We start from the raw sequence: 21819 nt of genomic DNA on the forward strand, positions 1-21819 counted from the left end.
TTGTAATGCAATACGTAACAAGAACCAATGTGTTTCTAGTCAGAAAACCTGCCTCTGACAGTGGCCGTCCCCGTGTGAGGACACAGGAGTGAAGTGATCTGCAATACCCGTGCTGTTAATTCACAGTCGTAGCTGCAGCTCTTACAGATTTCATTAGATCCTGCAGTGCAAGATCTGATTGTTTCTATAATTTGTTTTCAAACGAGCACCCGGCATAAGACTTTGGAATGGGCCTTTGTTTTTAAAAAATAAATTCTTCACCTTTAAACACTGAAAATCAACATCTGTGTAATATTTCTGGTTGGGTGTCCAAAATCAAAAGCACCTACAGTCAGAAATTATTTAAAAAAATCTTTGTCTGCCCATCCCTTCCACAAGCTGAGAAGTGTTCAAGTGGGCTGTGTTTGGAGGAGCTCCAGCTTGCGAAACTCTTAATCTGCCAAATGCTCAAAAGATTAAAGCTTGCCCTGTACCCACATACTCTTAAAGAGTAACAGGAATCAATGGCTCTACTCCAGCAGCCTGCCAGGCAGGAGTCAAATCTCTCTTCTGAATTACAGGTGGGCAGAGGGAGCGATGGGGTTTTCTGGAAGGAGATTATTGTTGTAGGAACCTATTTATACCTGCTTCCCTTCTGGAAGGAAAACTAGTGATTTGTGATATAAGCTGCCCTTCCATGTTTGAGATGACTGTGTGTGCCTTTGTCAGGTCTCCTCTGGGGAGGGCGAGCAGGGAGACCGCAGGATCTAACAGCTGCTGCAGCAGCGTAAGCGCCCGTGCTAGAAGTCTTGGAAACCTGATCTGAGGGGCAAAAGGTTCTCAATTTTCTGAAAATGTTTGCAAAATATATTCTGAACTTAGATAACCAAAATATTTTGAGTTAGATCTTCTCAAAGAAAAGGGCATAATTTAACTAAAATTTCAGAGCAGACAGGTTTTCTTTTTTCTCATTTTGACATGAGATGTTTTAACAGGTTTGAAATCCTGATAAATCCTAAAAAGCTAATTTATGAAAAAAAACCTCAACCCACTACAACTTTTCCTTCCAAAAGTCATTAGTTTTGACTGTTTAACATATTGGAATGAGAAAATGTTAAAATTGGAAAATTTCAAGTAATTTCCAATAAAACCCTGTGACAAGCTGCAGGTCTTGAATAAAGAGAAGGCCTTCTTAAAAACAGAATCTGCTTTTTATTAGTGGAAGACATGCTAAAGCAAGTTAAATGTGCATTTCTCTACCTCTGGGCAAGATAACACTGAATTCTTCCCTTCCATTAGGACTTGCAAAAAAACCTGGCAAGCCTGTAATTAAGGGTGAGATTTCCAAAGGACGTGAAAGCAGGAGGCAGTCAATTCCCAGTGAAACCGAGCCTTAGAACACCCTTCTCCAAATGGTCCAGACTAACGTGTGCACTGGTTTTCAGCAGGGAGTGCAGTAACACACTCTGTTCCCCTTGTGCCCCTTCTGCCTATACCGTAGCAGTTGTGGGAAATGTTTTGCTCCATCAGCACCGTGCTCGGGGATAATGGACAAGTACTGTGGGAAAAAGGAAAACTTCTTCCCTCTCCTCCCTGCAATGCAGTCTCAAACTCAGGTGAAAATTCATGACATCATAGGGAAAGAGGGACGATTAATGTACTAATACCACAAATGGAGGACTGAGAAATCAAGTGACTTCTTGGAGTCAAAAGCATCAAGAGCATCCGCCAGAAAACCAGGAATCAGCCTCGCAGTTCTTGAGTTACAAGGCTGTTGCAATAAGATCATCCTGTCACCCACTCCCACGAGAGGGAAACTCTGTGTTCCAGAGAATGGAGCTCAGGCTGCTGTGGTTCTTTTCACCCTCTGTCCCTGTGCTGCTGTTAGGGAGGCAGTGATTCACATTACAGAGTTAGTGCCGAGAGCTCTGAACAATGCAATTATCGAGAAGTAAAGTGCTGTGAACAGAAAATATTGTGGCATCCGCAAGGACGGTTAAAGTCGGTGACTCAAAGGCCTGTGTGGCAGGAGTGTATTATATACAAACCCCCTGCTAATAGCACTTCTGAGCACTTACAGGAGGAAGTGTTTAGATTAGGTGCTTTACAACACACTCTGGGGGGACATAGGCACACTTTGTAGTAGGAAGATCCAATTAGATATTATGCAAGACCAAGTGAAATGAGGCAATATTTCTGGATCAGGAGTGAGCAATAACTGTGGTTAAAATGCCTTGCACTTATATTTTGAATAACAAAGGATCTGAAGAATAGGGAGCCATATAAAAAGGCAGGAGAGGAGGAAGCTTTTTAAGAGGCTTTTGCAAGGAGCTGATGGGAGGAACTGTTGTGTTGGATAGATACGAAGGTTGTGCAGTACTGAAGTTAGAATTCAACCCCCCAAAAAACCCCAGCCTTGTCAGGATCTTTGTCTCTAATTTCTGTATCTCTAGGTGCAGAGGTAGTTAAGCCTATCGCTTGTGTAATCTACTTATTACTGGAGACTTACTTACCACTAAGAAAATGCAAGGAGTGTAGAAAGTTAAGCTTGCCCAGTACTGCCTTCTGAAGAGACACAGTCAGTGCTCAAAACTGCTTCAAACGTAATTACTGCCGGGACCTCATCAGTCATGACTGTCAGATCCCTGCTGTATTTGCATGTACTACTCAGTGCCTGGGGGAGTCAGGTTTATTTAAAGCCACTAGGACTTTGCTGGTTGTGTTCAGCGTATCGACTGATCCTGGAGTGTCAGATGCCAAGGCAGGTGGCCTGGAATTTTCATCAGCCTTAGCAGCAGCAATGGGTACTACAGTTCTCAGGTCAAGAGAGAATTTACAATATTTTCCTAATTTCTGACCTTTCCTCCTCCTTCGCAATGTCTGCACACACTGTCCCCTGCATAGAACTGGATGGGAGGAGGTTCTTACTCACTGCTGGCTGTCACACACCTTCCCTGCTCTCCAGTGAATCACGACTGGGAATTCACAGCATAGATTACCAATTCTGAGAAAAATAGTGAAACTACTCCAGAAGCTGCTTTCCTTTGCACGGTACTCCTAAACAGGAAACAAAACAGCTCCTCAAACACACTCTCCCCTTCTCTTTATCTTCCACTACCTCATACTCCAAAAGAATATGTTATTTCCCTGGACTGGAACGCCTAGTTGCATTCTCAGCAGAGCCCAGCAAACAGCATCAAGAAGCATTTTCAGGACAGAAAGGATGTCAGTTTGACAGCTTTCCTGTGGCCCATTGATTCCAAAATTTCAGAGGAAAATGACAATATTCAGGGAGGCACTGTACTGTGCAAATTTCACTTAGACGTTGATTTCTGTGAAACGGTAATGCCTTTGGAGCAAATCTGTCTCTAAACACCTTTCTCACACAGTCCTAGCCTAGACTTTCAGTAACCTGATGGGTACATCTGGGTAGCAGCAATTAGAAGGAAATGGGCAATCTGGCAAGAACTGCATGCAAGAAGTACCTTGGGAAAGGGAGGCAGAGACTGTTCTGAGGCTGCAGTGGAAACATCTGCCATCAGGATATTGTTGCTGGTGGCTTTTGCTGTTGCTTTCCTGCTAGGTCTACATGGAGTTCAGCCACTAAGGCATTCTGGCAGTCGGGAGCCCCGAGCCCAGCAGCGTGACTATGCCTGGAGTCCATCGGAAAGCGCCCCCACAGCACGCTGAACCAGCAGCCCCCCCAGATCCCACCAGTGCTGCCAGCTGCCTGCAGCCCCCCGGACCCACCTGCCCAGCGCAGGTGCGACCCAGGCAGCGCTCGGGCATCGCGGCAGGAGCAGGCACAGCTCCCGCAGCCCCATCCCTCAGCTCCTGCCTGCTCCAGGTTGGACTTCAGACTCCGTCTTAAATGCATTATGTCCGGGGCAAAACTTCAGGGAATTTCCTACTGGTTTATGAGGAAGCAAAGGCTGACTGCGTTTGGCAGCCAGGGCCAGATTAGCTCCAAAGGCCACAAATCTTTGCCAAACAGAAACCAGATGCTACAGTGACATGCATCAGGGTGTCTGCTAGACACTGACGCTAGCTCAGGATCCGGCCTGTGAATATTTTATGCCCGAGGGTGTTTGCAAGGAGAGTAAAAACCAAAAAGAGTGTTACACCTTTGCTATTTCTGAGAAGAAAAAAGACATTTGCACTGAATCGGGGCATCTCTGACCTAGCACAGGACTAAGGAGAGCAGAGGGCAGACCCAGGATACTATTCAAACACAGGCGAGCTGTAGGTGTGAGTTTCTGCTGGAGCCTTTCACCCTCTGCTTCCCAGTGAGCTGTCTGGTACATCTATCTCTATATGATAGAGCAAATTCTGCTTCTCTGCTTAATAGACATTTCATGTTTCAGGTCTTGCCAGAAAGACATACGGTTTTGTTGCTGCCAGTTGTGAACATTACACGTTTGCCAGGGAGATGTTGTGCTTGTTTGCCATAAATGTAATTAGATGATCAATCATGAGGAGCCAAGGAGAAATACTGGCATTGCAAACAAACATTTTTCAGATTGCTCTCCGAAAAGAATGGGGAATTAACTACAAAGGAGAGAAAAACTCTGGCTCTGCATTCACAGCCTCTGTCCTGGCTCCCTTCTCCCTGTCATTTCCAGCAACCAGACAGCAGAACTTGTTGAGAGAGGTTATTTTCCTCCGGATGGTAAACTGATTCCCAGTTAGGCCATGCTTGAACAGGGGCACCCAAGGAACTTAATGTCAAGGGGATTAGCACAGCCCCAGGTATACACCTGATGGGATGGAAGGGGAAAGCTGCAGAGATGCTCTGTGCGCTGAGGCACACTGCTCACTGCTGGCACCGAGCACAAGGCTGCAACCTTGTGGCTCTGTCCTGCCCTTGACCTCTCAGTAAATCTATATCTGGATTAGCTCAGCCATACTAAAAATCTGTGTGGACTCTGTGTGGGAATTAAAGTGGCTTTACTGCAGTTAATTCACAAAGGAATTTGTTCCATTTCAGGACTCTACCCACATCTGCATCCAAACTCTCAGCTGAAACTGAGACTGTTTTGCCTCTGGCGGTAGCGTACAGGGACAGTGAAACTCAACAAGGTGCCACAAGGACAGTAAGGTGCCATCGGTACTACCTTTTCTCTGTATTTATGATCCTTTCCCTCTGCCTCCATGTGAAATGTGGGTGCCTGGACAAACACAGTAAAAAGCACTCTCTTTTCTAGTCAGCTTTGTAAAGTGCTTCTTTCTTCTCTACTGAGAGACTGTCAGCAGTAAAATAAAAAGTGGTCTTTAAAGCAGTACTGAAAGGCTCACAAGACACGCTAATGGCCACCATAATGCTTCCAAATGATGCCAGTTCTGTGTCTGGAGAAATTAAAATTATTTTTAGGGCTGAAAACTCAAAATCTCAAAAGTTAGGAATTAACAGAGTTGTCTGTGTAGTTGTAGTTTTGCACCATATGGGTATGTACTAGATACAGCCTTTAAATGCATGATCACAAATTACGCTGTGCTTTAGTTTTCCCATTTCATACAAAATATTTAGAACTTTTTTTGTGTTTCATTTTCCCAAATTAAAACTTTTTTTAAAAATAGAAAAACACCAAACCTTTTTGTTTGTGCTAAGTTCAAACATAATCTTTTAATTTTCCTCATGATGACCAGCTGCATGAAAAGGCAAAAATTATTGTTGTAAAAAGAGTTCTACTTAAAAAAAATAATCTTGCAGAAGCTGCAGAAGGAAATGGAAGAGAATTTTTGCCCACTTTATCCAGGTCCTTTATATCCTCCCTAACCCCATCAAGTAAGTGCCCAATAGACAGACATGAGAAATCAGCTGTATCTGGTGCCTCCAACTCCACCGCTGAGCTGCAGTGGCCGGTACAATAAGCAGAATTACTGCACACATCTCACCCTCGTCTCCCGCCTGTTCCCCATGAAGCACAATTCTGTTCTGTCAACTGCAGTCAGAGCTCAGAAGGAGCCAGAATAGGGCCAAGGGGCTGATACTGCACATATCAAATCATGTCACTCCTTTTATACTTTTCAGATGCTTTTCCATGTTCCTGCTTTTTTTTTTTTTTTCCCATTCTGCATTTTATGCATGTTTCTGCCTTCTCTAGATAGTTTTGCATTATCAAAGGGCAACAGGAGAAAAGAAAAAACTGTTGCTGCATATAGCATTGATTTTTCCCCTTCACTCTGAGTCACATAAGCTAACATTTAATTAATTTCTGACACTTTGACAGTTTCTAAGAAGACATTTGTAGAGCTATCAAGTGCTGCTGATAGCACTGTCAGACAGACACTTTTTGAATTATCAGCTATTAAGGACCCATATGCAACAAATTTCCAAGGATTATTATACAAATTGTTCTTTGAATGAGAAAAGCACACAAAAGCTCAGTGAAACATAAAGAAACCATTGTTCCCAGGTGAATTTGATATTTGCAAATGTTTTGCTATTTTGATCACTTACATGGTTTAATAAATCGAATTCACTTTGTCTTTTATGAAGAAAATTAAATGGCCTGTTTTGGGATGTCTGAGAACATGGCCAGATTTTCAAATCACAGTGGTCTTTATGGAAATACAGCTCAAGAAACATGGAATATTTGATTTTAGGAAGTGCTGAGCAGTGAATGAAATCCCTTCAAGACCTCTCAAACCAGAAACACCAAAACCAAAGTAGCCAAAATCTCCAGTTGCTTTCAAACAGCTCCTGCCTTTAGTCTTTGCTCACGCTCTCTAACACGTCATTTCTTGATGTAGTAACTACTTCAGGCCCAGATACAGATCTCAATATTTTGCTTTTAAACATACAGGCAAACCTGGCAAGGGGCTCAAATGACCAACGTGGATTAATGTCATTCCAGAGACCCTCTGCAGCTGTGAGTGGCAGTTTGGGTATGACAACTCTATTTTTGCTGGCCTCACTATACCAATTTACCAGTTGACTGAGAAGCTCCGCTTCAACTGAAGGGACAGAGCTGTATTTCATCTTGCTCAATGGCACAGCTATGACTTGATGTTAGCATTTGTCTGCCTCTGCTGTATGCCAGAGCCGTGTTCCTGTGATCAGACTGCTCCACTGCCTTGTCCTTGGAGCATCTGGCATCAGTGGCTCTGGTGAGCTCACGGAACCTATTAGCTCATACACTGAAATTCAGCTCAGCGCTCCTCTCCTTGCGGCCTTTAGGGTTCTCTGAAAGGCAGATTCAGGTGTATGCCAGTCAGATCTGAGCATGTCCAGTTCTGGCTGTACTACCAGCTCAGTTATGAGGAGGACAGGGATGATTTGCAGACTGAGGCAATGCTCATGTTTTAGCCCATACTGCTTCAGCAAAGACACTTCATGTGGAAATCCCTTCTTCTTCTAAGTGTGTAGAAACTCCAGCAGGACCCAGACATGGTGTGGAAATACCCAGAATATGGTGCCAACTGTCATGAGCACCCACTGCACAGATCCTGCCCTGGGAGCTCTTTAGTGAACCGAAAGAGCCTCATCACACAGCCAGGAAAAGTCTTTCCTGTATGCCAGAGCCACATATACTGAAGTCTCATTGCAAATGTGGAATTTGTTTTTCATATGCTGGCACCAGACAAGAACCCCAACACAGACACCTGCTGCCAAGTTCTGCATGATGTAGGCTAACTTTTAGCCAGTTTCCCACAATGTGGACATATGAGCCGTTGGATGCCAACGATCTAGGGGTATGCAGAGTCCCAATAGCACTGCTTTGCACCACCTGCTGGCACAAAATACATGTAACCTCACGGACATTCATGGACCTTCACTAGCCTGCACCATACAGAAATATGACCTAAGAGATATCAGGCTGTGAGAGATGACTTGTAAAAACAGACCTGTGAGAAACACAGACTGAGAAAGAGATAAAAGTTAGCAGGGGGAGTGGAGGCCCTCCGAGCTAAGAAATGTCTCAAACACTCGCAGGTAACAAAACTCTAGTCCCAGGGTGGGTGGTGTGCAGGTCGAAGCTGATAAGGCTGCCCCAATAACACAGGATGCAGCTGGAGGAGGGAGCCCTGTGGAGACAGGACGGCTCTGCTCTGGGGCATCTGGTCAAATTTTAAGGGCCACCTGTCTGGTGAATGACCTTTGCTTCATTATCCATGAAATGCATATTAAAGTTAACACCCTGAATGTGCTAACGAAGACTAACAAGATCATGCTAATTACATCATCCCATGAAACACCTGACCCCTCCCTGTACATGGGATACGTAGGTATGTGGGTCGACCTAGGGGACAGACCCAAGGGAAGGGTGTATAAATCGAGGGGGAGGAAGGGGGAGGAAGGGGGAGGAAGGGGGGGGGGGGGAACGGGGGGACAGAGAGTGAAGCGAAGAAAACAGCTGCCTCCTGGAAGCCTCGCTGGCAGGATCAACGCAGGAACCCAGACTGGTGATCTCTATTCCCCCCATCGCCCTCCTTTCCTTTTTCCCCTTTTCCTTCACTACCATTAAGAAATGCCAGGCACACTGTATTGCTTGCCACGACTCGTTTTATACTTAGCCAATTATCGTGTGTCCAGTTAGTACATTGTGGGAAGTTAATAAATGTTTGGACTTTGAGACTTGTCTCACTGTTGTCCGCTCCTTTGGGGATTTACGAATCTGAGTCACTTGTCTCCCTCGTCTGAGCGGGACGTGACACAGGCCTATTGTAGCGTATCATCAGAGCAGGAACCACAACCTCCCCTTCACACACAAGTGTGGGATGCCACACTTCAGCTTTGTTTATACATCTTCCTCAGCAAAGAGTAGCTTTTTGCTGTCTGCATTTGCAGCTAATAACTCACAAACCTCTATATCCAGACAACAACATTTCTTCAGAATATTGTTTCCTCATCTCTGTTCAGTTAATTTTCATTATTCTTCTTCTTCATCCATAAAAAATGCCTGTAAGCCTGGGACCTGATCCATAGCCAGTGGAACCCAAAGGAAGGCCTCTTGGTGACAGCCCCCTTACTGTGTGCCAAAAATGGCCCAGCTAGTGAAACACAGGGGCAGTCCTGGGAGACAGAAAAAGTCCAAAAGACTAAAAGACACTTGCAGTTGTCTTTGCTACACCTGCATAAAACAAACACAAAAACCTGAATAGACATTTGCAGTTTTCTTTACTATGCCTGGATGAAACTCAAAAACCTAAGTAGTTTCTAGGGAACTCTGCGGCAAAGCCCATGATTTTTTTACATGTTACCTTTGAAGGAATGCACAGCAGTTGGCCATTGGCCAGGGAAGAAATGGTGGTTTGCCGTGGTGCCACAGATTTCCAAGGAGACCTGTCTTCCCAGTGCTGAGAGCTGCAGAGGCTGGGCTGGGGGATGGCACCCAGTCATGTCCCCACCATTTTCCTCTTTGCACTGCAACCTCACTGAGGGAACAGCAGAAGGCAGGCACAGTCCAGCCCTGACTTCAAAATTGCTGCTGTCAAGTTTCATTATCACCACAATTTGGTTCATCGTTTTATTTATTTATTTCCCTGCTGGACGAAAAAAAAAAAAAAAAAGGAAAAGCAAAGGGGAAAAAAAAAAAGAAAATAACACAGCCCAAAGCCCCATGAAGCACATGAAAAATAAACAAAGTGGGTCATGGCACATCTGCCCTGAACTGTGCGCATCTAACACGGAGCAGTTAGTGGTTACGGAACGTCAGGAGAGGCAACACAAAAATCCCAGGCACTCTGCCTGAATCAGCTGTAACACAAAGTGACTAATATCCCTGGCCACAGAAATCTGGGGGATGAACTGGAAATAGAAATTAACTTATTGAATCCCTGCCTAGGTAGATGACCATCAGTTCAGCCTCCCATCTGGGTCTTCATCTCATTTCCAGTCAGTCAACCATTTACACACAGGAATTCAGGGTAGGGGGAACAGGCTCCAGAGAATTCCAGGAGTGAGGTAGCACATGCGTAACTGTTTTATTTTTATTTTACGTGTTGGCCTTTGACTGTCTTTTCAACATCTTTGTGTCAGGGTGGAGCTGGAACCTGGCACTTTTACCTCCATGGATCCCCTAAACCTCACTTGGTACAACGGTGACATCAGTGACAGGAACTGGAGCAAGCCACTCAACGAGTCCAACGCAGACCAGAAGCCTCAGTTTAACTACTATGCCATGCTGCTCACCCTCCTCATCTTTGTTATTGTTTTTGGCAATGTGCTGGTGTGTATGGCTGTGTCCAGGGAAAAAGCCCTTCAGACTACCACTAACTACCTGATCGTGAGCTTGGCAGTGGCAGATCTCTTGGTAGCAACTCTGGTCATGCCTTGGGTGGTCTATCTGGAGGTAGGTGACCCAGCTTTCTTTTGTAGTACTAAATGTTTCTGGTGAATGGGTAGAGAGAGGGAAGGTTTAGCAGCCTGAACATTAGCTATTTCAAGACCTCCTGGGTCTCCCAAAACAAAAATGTTTTTAATTTCCTAACAGTTGGTCAGATTTTTCCAGGAAATGGACATGATAGCAGATGGCAGGCTGACTTGAAAACACACTGTTGTTCAGAGGGCTAAATTACAAGCCAATTGCATTGAAAATCTGGCCTTTAAATAGAGGGATCAAAAGCAAAAGACCTCAATTTTGTTTTCAAGACTACACAGATGAACTGTTCATTCCCAAGCGCAAGAATGAGTCTGCAAGAACTTCATGGGTGTCACAAACTGCATCAAATAGTCATCAAATCCCTGTTTCTCAAGGACTACGGTAGCAAGAAGAGCAGGCAATTGTAGAAGTAGGATGTAAATCCAGAGCTTGTATGTCACAACAAGTGAGGGAAACAATCCCAAGCGAGCTACTTTTCACATCGCAGCCGTTAGCAAGTCAGTTTGGTACAAAAGAGCTCTGTGCTTCTACATACAGACCCATATATGAGTGGCACTGTGGTTTGTGAAAGCCCGATACTCCCAAGACTGTCACCTGTTTACTTGATGGCAAATGACTTGCAACATTAAATAGCCTGGAAGAATGAAATACATCTCGAGAGGAAAGCAGAGAGAAGATACACAGCCTCTCTCCCTGGCCCCCTTCGCTGGGATGCCCGTTTTCTTCAGTCAGCTGAGAGCTGGCATGCTGCTGGCAATCCCAACCAAGAGGGAGAGCGTGGTTGTGAGAAAGCGTAAGACTGAAACTCTGTTGAGTTTACAATTAATTTTCAGGCATTTGTTTATGACAGAAAGTGATAAAACAGATAGGAGAGCAGGGGAAGAAGTCATAATCAATTAGCCCATTAAGTATTAATGCAAAGCAAAACAAACCCACTGACATGACATAGGCTGTCAAGGAACCACAATACTAATTATCACTCCAGTTAATTATTGTTTTTGTGGCACTTTAAAAATGTAAAGCATCACGCATCTGCTAAAGCTTATTAACATGACCACAGGTGGGTTGTGACTGTAGTCAATGCCTCTGGGACTAGTTGCGCTCTTCTGTTACGTTTCTCTTTTGCAACAGCCCGTTTTAAGCAGAGGCTTACGCTGTGAGAAGCTCTTGCTCTCTTAGGCCCAGCTGTAAGAGTTTCAGACACTTCTTATTTTAAAGTAGAAGAATCAAGCACAAATGATTTAAGATGCTTCCCCTTTCCAGGCTCATGTGTACATTGAGTTGGTTGGGAACCTCAGCTTCTTTAATCTACCAAGGAGGACAATCAGGCCTCTACATCTCAGCAATATTTAAAAAAAAAAAAAAAAAAAAGTAATTTTGCCCTTTCTGCTCTTATCCACACTCTGCTAGTCCTACTGCTAGCTTGAAGATACAAAAACCATGACGAATACTTGCTGACAGAGGAGCCATTAGACTGACATGGGTTTGGCACATGGTGGTCCCTCTTTGTGTCTGCAGTCTGAAATCCAAACTGGCCAGAACCCTTTGTTCTCTAAATATCATCTTTTTTTTTTTTTTTTTTAGACTTTGTATCACAAGCTCAGACAAAAATGAACGTCAAAAGGAAATCCTTTTAAAAATCAGCCTTGATGCAAACAAATCTTTTACCTCCAAAGTTCTGGGGTTTCTCCTACGAAAGCACTAAGAGAAAGAACTGCCGCGGTTCACATCATCTCCCCTAAACTCCAAATTATGCATTCAGGAAACTGATTTTGCAGAGGTTTATATCTGGCTGGAAACCTTTGCCTTTGGGCAAATTCTCATCAAAGTTACTGATATAACTGTCTCTTAAATGCTTTTTAAATCACTGAGTATTCATCTGTCACTCAGTCTTCAATGCAGTCATTCTCTCTTCCTTCTTTATGCTGCCTATGGTTATGTATATCAGAGCAGAAATAACCAAAGAATAGATATCTTATTCATTCTATTTTCAAAGGCACCAGGACTATTTTTATTAGAGGGAAATATACTTTTTTCATCACATGTCAAATACAGCAGTCCTAATAATTGCTGTTAAACTTAATTGGCAAAGTTCAGTTTCAATAGCAAGGTAAGTGAAAAAGAAAGGGCTACTGGTAACTGGAAGTGTTATCATCAGTTTTTTGTCTTTATTGCAAAATGTAGTATGCCAACGAATTTTCACTCTGAATTAAATTCATTTCGTTCACACACAAAAAAAGTGAGGAATTTCTACCCCAATTTTTTAAATAAGAAACGAAGGAGAGCTCCTGCTTCTCTACTGCTGATCTTTGCTAAGTATAATTGCAAAAAAAGTGTTTAATAAAAAGTTGTAAATACAATTAGAGGTGCTCAGGATATAGAATTAGCATTTTGCCTTCCTAATACTTCTTTGCAAGGCTTCAGAGACCTGTTTCAGCTCCTATGTAGTTCACTCTGACTTTGAGGAGACTTGCACTCCCTTATGTTATTGGAATATGAGCCCAGGTTTGCGTCTGCTGTTTGGGCTGCCCAATTCAATACAGAGTACCAGGATGGAATTAGGAAGGACAAAAGTCACACCAGACCTCAGGGGAATGCTCTAAAGAGTGGTTTGGATGGAACAGGGTACTTCCTTTGTGGCCATCATTGGAGACCTTTAGACTAGACAGGACAAAATCCTCAAAGGCACTCAGTGGCAAACAATCCTACTGGACACATCGTGTGACCGATTGCATGTGACCTGATTCCAGCTGGAATAACTGTTGACAAAATTTTGAGCCCCCTTGAACTAGCAGAACTCCAGCTACCAGCAAGCATCTATATCTTTGTGCAAAATTTTCCCTCAGCACATCCTCAGTGAATTCTTTTACTGACCTTACTCTCTCTCTGTCTTTGCAGGTGGTTGGTGAGTGGAGGTTTAGTCGGATCCACTGTGATATCTTTGTAACCCTTGACGTTATGATGTGTACTGCCAGTATCCTCAACCTCTGTGCCATCAGCATTGACAGGTGAGGGCTCCATGGCAGCAAGTCATGTCAAATCCATGGTAGCAAGCCACAGACATCTTTATAGGGTCTAATTTTACCTGTGACTCAGAGACTTGAAAATGGTGAGAACTAGTGTTGTTGACATCTTTTGAAGAGCACTTTAGAGGACCTAAGTGAGGTCTGAGCAGGGATTCCGTCAGAAGCAGACACAGAAACACTGGTCTTGAGAATGTAAATGGAATTGTCTGTATTTGTCCCCATTAGTTCAGTCCCTCTGTTTATATACTTGAACGGTGGAGCAGACATCAGTGGGAAGGCAGTAGCTCAGAGAAAGTGGAAGAAAATTGCTCTGCTAAGCTGACTCCAGCCTCATGCCTTCCAAAGCAGGGAACGCAGACATCTTAGAGACTCATGAAACCTGACTTGCCCTATATTCTCTTGCTGGACCAGGCTTTCAGACACAGTAACTAGGTGTAATTTCCCACAAAGTTTGTCAGCACTGGCAGAATAACAATGGACTGGCTTTGTATCTTCACACTGCAGGTACACAGCAGTAGCAATGCCAATGCTGTATAACACCCGCTACAGCTCGAAGCGCAGGGTCACAGTCATGATTGCTGTGGTCTGGGTGCTTTCATTTGCCATCTCCTGCCCACTCCTCTTTGGCCTCAACAACACAGGTGAGTGTTATGCCACCTGCAGCTGGCTAATAGCATCTTCCGGGCTTTACTGGGTCCCCAGATAGTCTTTTGTTACAGGTCAGGAATAACCATGGGGATCAGGTTTTAGGTGTATTGGTGTACCCATCCTTGTTTCAGGTGTCCTCTCCCATTGTCATCCCAGACTATTTCTGTCAGCTGCTTCTGGATCTTTTTCATCTCTTGCTGTGCCAGATCAGTGTTTTAGACACATCAGAGCTGAGGTTATGTAGAAGTTTACACAGCACTCAATGTGACATTGTCCACTAAAAAATGAAAAACCCTCATATTAAAACGTGAAAAGGAAAGTCATGGGACAAATAGCATCACTGGGACAGGAGAGAAAAGAACTGGCTGTTTGGTCATCAGTTTCATAGGAAGACTGGGTCGTGTACAGCATGGGATCAGCAGGCGTTTAGTTATAAGGCAAGCAATAGCCAGGGACTTTGGGTCATATGCGACTCCCTATGACCCAAGGGGAATTTGCTGTTCTTGTACCACTTCCAGCTGGCGTGGTGGTCCCTTCTAGACATGAACCCCTCGCTCTCTGCGTATCTCTGGGCCTTCTGAAAGAGGGAGAGAAGGGGGGAAGCCAGTGTTAGCTCAGTGTTAGCAGCAGGGACAACAAGCCTGAAACTTTTTGTCTTCCAGATGATAAGGAGTGCATCATTGCCAATCCTGCCTTTGTCGTGTATTCTTCCATCGTCTCCTTCTACGTTCCCTTCATTGTTACGCTGCTGGTGTACGTGCAGATTTACATAGTGCTCCGGAAGCGCAGGAAGCGTGTCAACACCAAGCGCAGCAGCCACGGCCTGGACTCAGACATACAAGCCCCACTGAAGGTAACTAGACCTCTGCCTTGCTCTCAGCAGTCTCCATCCTTTCCCCTTCCTGCTCCACTTCATTCCCCAAAGCACTTCCTCCTTTCCCCCAATGACACTGTCTGGGCTAGGTGAAATACTGGATCACAAAGGTGAATGCTGTGTCCTGTGCCATTTTGGAGTCCCAACTGCACACTCTGGATTACCAGGTCAACTGGCTGGTGCTTCACAGGCCTCCCTGGATCTCAGGGGATGTTTCATCAGCAGATCTGCATTAGGAGCTGCTTCATTAACCAGACTGCATTTCCTTGGGCTCTGCTGAGTTTGGGCTGGGGTACCCAGGACTACAGGCTATGCTATTTTCTGAGTCAGTCCTGCTGTTGTGATGAAGATGTTCAGTGGAAATTGTTTGTGTGGCTGGGGTGCAAACTACATCGCTGTTAATGATACCTCTGCAGTGAAAACAGCCTCTCAAAGCATCAGATATGGATATAAGTGGAGTCCAGCTGAGTGTGTTAAGTGTGAGACCGCTTGTGAAAATGCTACTCTTGCAGCACATGCAAAACAACCAGTAGGAACGTATCGTTCCAGAGGCACTACCTCCAAACTGCATTGCCTCAGAGGCCAGTGCTATGTCAAGCAAAGCAGGCAGCGAGACAGGGATAGACTGAGACATAAGCAGATCTTTGTGATTTCCTTCCTTTGGTGAAAAGCACAAGGGATAGATGTCTCCATTACTGCTTCTTCAGAGTAGTTTTCCATCGTTCTTAGCACCTTAGTCACAGTGATTAATTTCTGCTTCATGCCCTGTGTTTGTATTTCCTCGTGCCTTCCTTACCAGCTTCCCTTCCCAATTACTATCTGCTTGTGTAACCTCTGAGCTGGTGCTTGCCCCTTAGGACAAATGCACTCATCCAGAAGACGTCAAGCTCTGCACAGTTATTGTGAAGTCCAATGGGAGTTTCCAAGTTAATAAGCGCAAAGTGGTGAGTGTTAAAGAGAAGTGGTAGCTTTTCAGAGTGTTTAGCCCTTTTCTCCTCTCAGGACGCAAAATGAATTTCTGTAGGGTGGGAGAAAAATAAGCTAAGAACAAAGGTTACCATTCAGTCTCAAAATTTAAATATTCTTCCCATTCCTTAGAGTGAAGCAGGGGGTTTAAGATCATAGAACTCCAAAAGCCAGTCTAAGCTCACCTAAAGATCAGCTATAAAAGCCATGACATTTTAACATTTTGTGCCTTTGATTTTCTTCTCCTCTGTGTTACTTATTTTAAGTCTTGCACTGCATTGGCTTTCACTTGTTGATTTCATTTTTATTTATTTATATTCTGAAAACCTAAATAAAATCTATGGGGAGTGGAGACAGTGTCTCTCCCATTTCTTAGCCTCTTTGTGCAATAAAGGAGAGTCATTCACTGCAGTTCTATCGATCCCATCTACCCAAAAGTATTCTTACCCATAAACACTCTACAGCCCTTTCTCCAAGCATCTACCAAAAATGTAGGGAGGGAGAAGAGGGATTGATTGTTCTTCAACATCATCCAGCTTCCCTCTGTAAGGAATGTTCATTGTTCCTCTCTGTATATTTATCTGTCTTTATGTTGTGGACATTTGATTCTTGTCCAGGAGGCGGAGAGTCACATAGAAGAGATGGAAATGGAGATGGTGTCCAGTACCAGTCCCCCTGAGAAAACCACCATCAAACCTGCGGCACCATGTAACCATCAGCTGGTTGTGCCAGTTGCTTCTAATCAGGGCACCAACTCGACCCTGCAGGCACCTTTGGACAGCCCTGGAAAAGTAGAGAAGAATGGACATGCCAAAGAAACACCCCACACAGCCAAGGTCTTTGAGATCCAGTCTATGCCCAATGGCAAGACAAGGACCTCTCTCAAGACTGTGAGCAGGAGGAAACTGTCACAACAGAAGGAAAAGAAAGCCACTCAGATGCTAGCCATTGTTCTCGGTGAGAGTGTGTATTGGCTTCCTCTTGTGTTTCTGCAGAAAACCAATAGTTACCCAGGATTAGGGTAGTCTAGCGTAGACTGTTTTTTCCAGGCCTCCACAGAAATAATTGCGCTCAATACATTAGAGGATACATAGGCAAGAGGCTGCCAATAGGAAGGCTACCTCCTTCCTGGCTAGGAACAGTTCACACAGTGCTATACAAAAGGCTCGGAAACCTATCCATCTGTGGGGTGTTTGGACTGCCAAAAGACAGCTGGGTGCAGGGGCAAGAGAGCTCATGGGCTTTCTAGAACCCAAAGGCAGCATAGCTCAGCAAGAAACTGGCACCTCTGAAGGCCAGATTTTTTTATGTAACCTGTCTAATTACATCAGCAAAGAAGTTCTTTAGTACCGGGATACTCAGAATATAGACTATGAAACTTAACAGACAAACAGAAGGCTTATTCCTCAAGGAAAGAGTTTTCCTTTATACCCAAAAGAACCTTCCTGTTCTCATAGTCTCAAGTTTTGTCCAGCTTTCAGCAATCAAAGCCTGTCTCTTTCCTTTCCCTCCAGGTGTTTTCATCATCTGCTGGCTCCCATTCTTCATCACTCACATCCTGAACATGCACTGCGATTGCAACATCCCCCCAGCAATGTACAGCGCCTTTACGTGGCTTGGATATGTCAACAGTGCTGTCAACCCAATTATTTACACCACCTTCAACATCGAATTTCGCAAAGCTTTCATGAAGATCCTCCACTGTTAAAAGTAAAAACAGCAACCACATTTTTAAGAATGAGAAAAGAAACCAATGCCATTCACGCACACAAATGGGCAGCCATGGAGAGGTTTCGAGCTCTTGTACTGGGCATGAGGCCTACAGTGTTACAGCAGTGCCATGCCCATGCACCTCTTGGTGGGGATGGAACAAGGACCTTCATGTGGGGGGTTCTTTCATCCCTCGAGGTGACCTTCAGACTGCGGGACATCAATCCCAAGGGCACTTTTCAGAGCTACCCTCACACTGTGTTTAAAGTGGAAGCAAAAATCAAGACACACTTGATTCTTGCCCGTGGCCATCAAACCTTGAGTGCATTAAACACAGACAGTTGCAGAGCCATGTGAAGGTAGCGATAGGTCACTGCCGCTACTGGCTTGCGTGTTACGTCATTGATACAATTCTCACCAAAGACAAGACCATCTTTTCCGCTTTGCAATAGGAGCCAGACAGAGCTTGCGGAAACTCCATGCAATAGCTTTGCCTTCACCTTGAGCTGACTTACCCAGTATTAAACTGCTGAAGCCTTGAGAAAAAACTTTAAGAGGTCCCCAAGTGGGCTGAGAAGGTTCTGCCACCTACAGATCCAACCCCTGCAAAAACATGGGCCTCCAAGCAACAGGCAGAAGGAAGAAGGGGAGCATAAGTCTCATGTGGGACCACTACACCAGTGTAAATATGAATAAATAGGATGAATTGAACAGAAGGCCAAGCCAGAAAACAGATGGAGGGAAACTAAAGAACTGATACCTTGTATTGCATGGTATACATTCAGATCAAACAGGACACCAACTATCATCTATCATCAGCCAGCCCAGCAGCAATTTTTGCCCACCAGCATTTCATCTCCAGTCTCTTACAAGAAGTTACAAAACTAGGTGAGGAGTGTTAGTGTGGTAAATGTAGAAACATGAAGACAGTGTGCCAGGTGAGGCGTCTGCAGCCACCTCTGCCTCAGATGTGAACTTGAACAAGTCAGCTAAGTTAGGTCCAGTTCTCACCTAACTTCAGGGTGCCATGAAGCCAAGGACCACCTCAGATATGATTTGCCTATGTCTCTCAATAGAGAGAGTACAGAATAACATCGTGCCTAATTTAAATTAACAGTAAATGAGATAAAACTGTGTGTTTTGAAAAAAGACAGAATAAAAGCCCAAGAAGGTCCCTAGCTGGACCTGCACCCGTGTCCAAGTTGGACTCTGGAAAGGTCTGGATGTTTCCAGCATCCCTTACCCTCTGATATCTATCTTTCACGGATTTAAACAATTGAAAACCCACAACAGCATAATTTCACCACGCTGACTCTGGCATTGCCAAATCCACACTGTATTTACTAATTGTACTCAGTTCACAATATATTTTGTAATATGTCTGTAAATAAAACATAGTAAGATGAATAAAATGACATGGAAATAGGTCTGGCTAGAAATTAATGTAGGATCTGGAGAACTAGATGATTACAATAGCCATAATGCAGAGGCAGGCTCCCAAAGTTCTAGTTACCTGCTGTTTTCTAAAGATGTTAAAACACAATCCAGAGAGCAATATAATCCCTTTTCTCTCTATGCAGTTCGTGGAAGAGTCACATAGTTTCTGCTTCAGAATAGAAGAACACTGCTGCCAAGAGGGGTTTCTTTTATTCTCTGGCTTTCCTATGTTGCTAACAAAGCATTTTCCAGTGGGATGGACTGTGCTGGTAGAATGTGTTCCAGCTGTGTATTAAGAAGAGATTATGTCAAGCAGTTCCAACACATGCTCTCAGCTGTTTTCTGAATTGAAACAGAAGTCCCACCTTGATCCAAGGGTTTCCATTCAAAACCTTGTATTCCTGGAAGAGGCCAATAACCAGTGTTATGGTTTGTATGACATTTGAACATGGCTCTTCGAGGTCTGTTCACAGCTATAAATTTAGGTAAAGAATGATCCTACAGATGCCTAATTGTGTCCCAGCTTAGTGAAGGATTTTAGCACATACCCTCAGCAGAAATAGGTCCTATGTATAAACTAATAGGAGAGTACACGGTCATCAGAGCAACATTTTGTTGACCTACGTGAACCAGGTGTTACATGATGCTGTCAGAACAAAACGTTATGAACATGTAAGATGGGGCCAGTCACTCTTCTATCTCAGCATTGTAATGCACAGTGAGGGAAGCTTTGTATTTTGTGTGTTAACAGGATTATAGGCGAGGGAAAAAGCATTTCTTACAGAAGCACAGGAAACTTGCCAATCCTTTTTTAATCAGAAAATTGGAAACACTAACTCAAGAGATCTCAGGTACACGTTATCTGATCTGGTGTTTTTTTTTTTTTTTTCTCTAATTTTAACAAAGCAAGTTCACTCAGTGACAGGAATCAACTCAGACTGGTATTACTTAAAAGATTCAAAGAATAATGTAAAGTCACTAGTTTTGTTGGTGGAAAAATAGTAACCAGCTACAGCTCAGTTTTCTAACATTTATAATTGCAGAGCAGAGAGGTACCATTTGACTTAGTGAACCAACGGGTGGGGAGCTGTTAATTCACTAAGTCAAATGGTACCTTTTGGCTTTGTGATTCAAAATAGAAAACAATATGCATATAGACAAAAAAAGCTTTAAAGCATTTGGAAGATGCCATAGGTGATATTTGCCCTGCACTAAATTCTGGTATGAGCCCTCAACATAAGCAGAATGTGAATAATGTCTTAACTTTGGGCTATAATTTTGTGTTCAGTGTTAACCCAGGACAAAATCACCATCTTCAATGCTGTGTACCTTGTTTAAAAATTTTGTTTCTGAATTCAGATGCAGAACTTTACAGCTCAACTCACTTAAACTACTAGATGAAAAACTCTTCCAAAACATCTTGGAAGAAAAAAGATGCTGAAAAGGGGCCTCTGTCCTTCATATGCTTGCTAACTCGGAAAAAAAAAAAACAACCCAGGTGTCATTTCCTAGAGATTAAGTATTTGTTGGGAGAAATTACCAGCAGCCCGTCATTCATCCCAATGACATTTTAAGCCACTCATTCCTAACCCTCCAGACTCAAAGGTATTTTGTGGGAATATCTATAGCCTCACTGCCCTTGGAGAGGCAGTAATGCCATGTCTGTTCATGTCCTCTGCAGCAGGTTTTCCTTTCCCATAAAACATCTATACTTAAAGACAACAAACTAAAGTGCTTTCCACCCATGAATCAAGCTTTCATAACTCTTTTCGAGAGATGACCAAAATATATCATCACCTCTGGCTTTACAAAGAATAAACTAATGTCAAGAGCAAGGACAGTCTTTGCAATCTGTTTGTGTAGCACCTGGCACAATGACTGACAACCAGCCCATAGTTATGATGGAAGGTGTTTGTAGAAACTTCTGAAAATTATGAGAAGTCAGCTGCATCATACAGGATTCTGACGCCTCTTGTCCACAGATCTGAGTCTGGCAAATACAGTCCTCACTGTTACTTCCACTCTGGAAAAAATACTGCTTTCCCAAGGACTTCAGCCGGTGGGACATGCTGATGACGGTAAGGGTACTGATATGTTTTTAAAACATATTAGTGAGAAGATTTCATTTCTTCATTTCTGAAGAACTTAAGACCCTTGCTATAGTCCCTATTTTCTGATTAATTATTTGTAATTGAAGCTTCAGTTCTGCTTATTGAGCCTTCCTGTTCCTGCTTTTCTTCCCTGTGATTCACAGTTTGCTGAAGCCCATGTGGCTCTCTGCACCCCTGAACAGGTTTTAATTAAAAAGCTAGTGAATTCTGCCTGCACTGTTATTTGGCGCTTGCCTGCTTGCTCCCACTACAGTTTATCTTCCTGACTGAAGAGTAAACTAGTTACAGTAGGTCTAACCAGCTTATTAAATCCTGCCGAAATAAAAAGGAAAACAGGAAAAAAAAGCCACTACCTCTGTGGTGAAAATCTCCAGTGAAAACATGACTCCCTGAAGAGTCAAGAATGTATAACACCCATCACACGTCCATGTGACACCAACAAATGTCCTCATGCAGCGCTGTAATTAAATAGAGACTTGCACAAGCTACCCTGATGTTATATGCTTATTTCATTCTTTTTACGAGAAGCAGCAATAATGGTGTTTAGCTGTAAGGGGTTAGACCCCAGGGACCTAGGGTCATGCTGTACATCGTACAAACACGTAACAGCAAAAGATGGCCTTCAGGTGAGATCCTGTATTTTTTCTGACTTGTTTTTCAGATTAGTTGAATTTCTTCTTTTTCTCCCTTTGCCTTAAGAATTCTATCTTTTGTCTAGACTGAAACTCGGAGAATCAGACATG

At 43.7% G+C, this 21819-nt stretch overlaps 1 protein-coding gene across 1 annotated transcript in view; it reads left to right on the forward strand.

Annotated features, from left to right (window-relative positions):
• Positions 1-18951, forward strand: part of DRD2 (dopamine receptor D2) — a 32068-nt gene extending 13117 nt beyond the window's left edge. Inside the window, exons 2-8 of the mRNA XM_074894913.1 lie at positions 9962-10274; positions 13203-13312; positions 13835-13971; positions 14641-14831; positions 15710-15796; positions 16436-16775; positions 17333-18951. Of these exons, the coding sequence (XP_074751014.1) occupies positions 9993-10274; positions 13203-13312; positions 13835-13971; positions 14641-14831; positions 15710-15796; positions 16436-16775; positions 17333-17526 (1341 nt within the window). The 5' untranslated portion in view covers positions 9962-9992 and the 3' untranslated portion in view covers positions 17527-18951. The remainder of the gene's footprint in view (positions 1-9961; positions 10275-13202; positions 13313-13834; positions 13972-14640; positions 14832-15709; positions 15797-16435; positions 16776-17332) is intronic.
• Positions 18952-21819: the final 2868 nt, after the last annotated feature.

Source organism: Strix uralensis, chromosome 26 (genome assembly GCF_047716275.1).
Source record: "Strix uralensis isolate ZFMK-TIS-50842 chromosome 26, bStrUra1, whole genome shotgun sequence".
Classification (NCBI taxonomy): Eukaryota; Metazoa; Chordata; class Aves; order Strigiformes; family Strigidae; genus Strix; species Strix uralensis.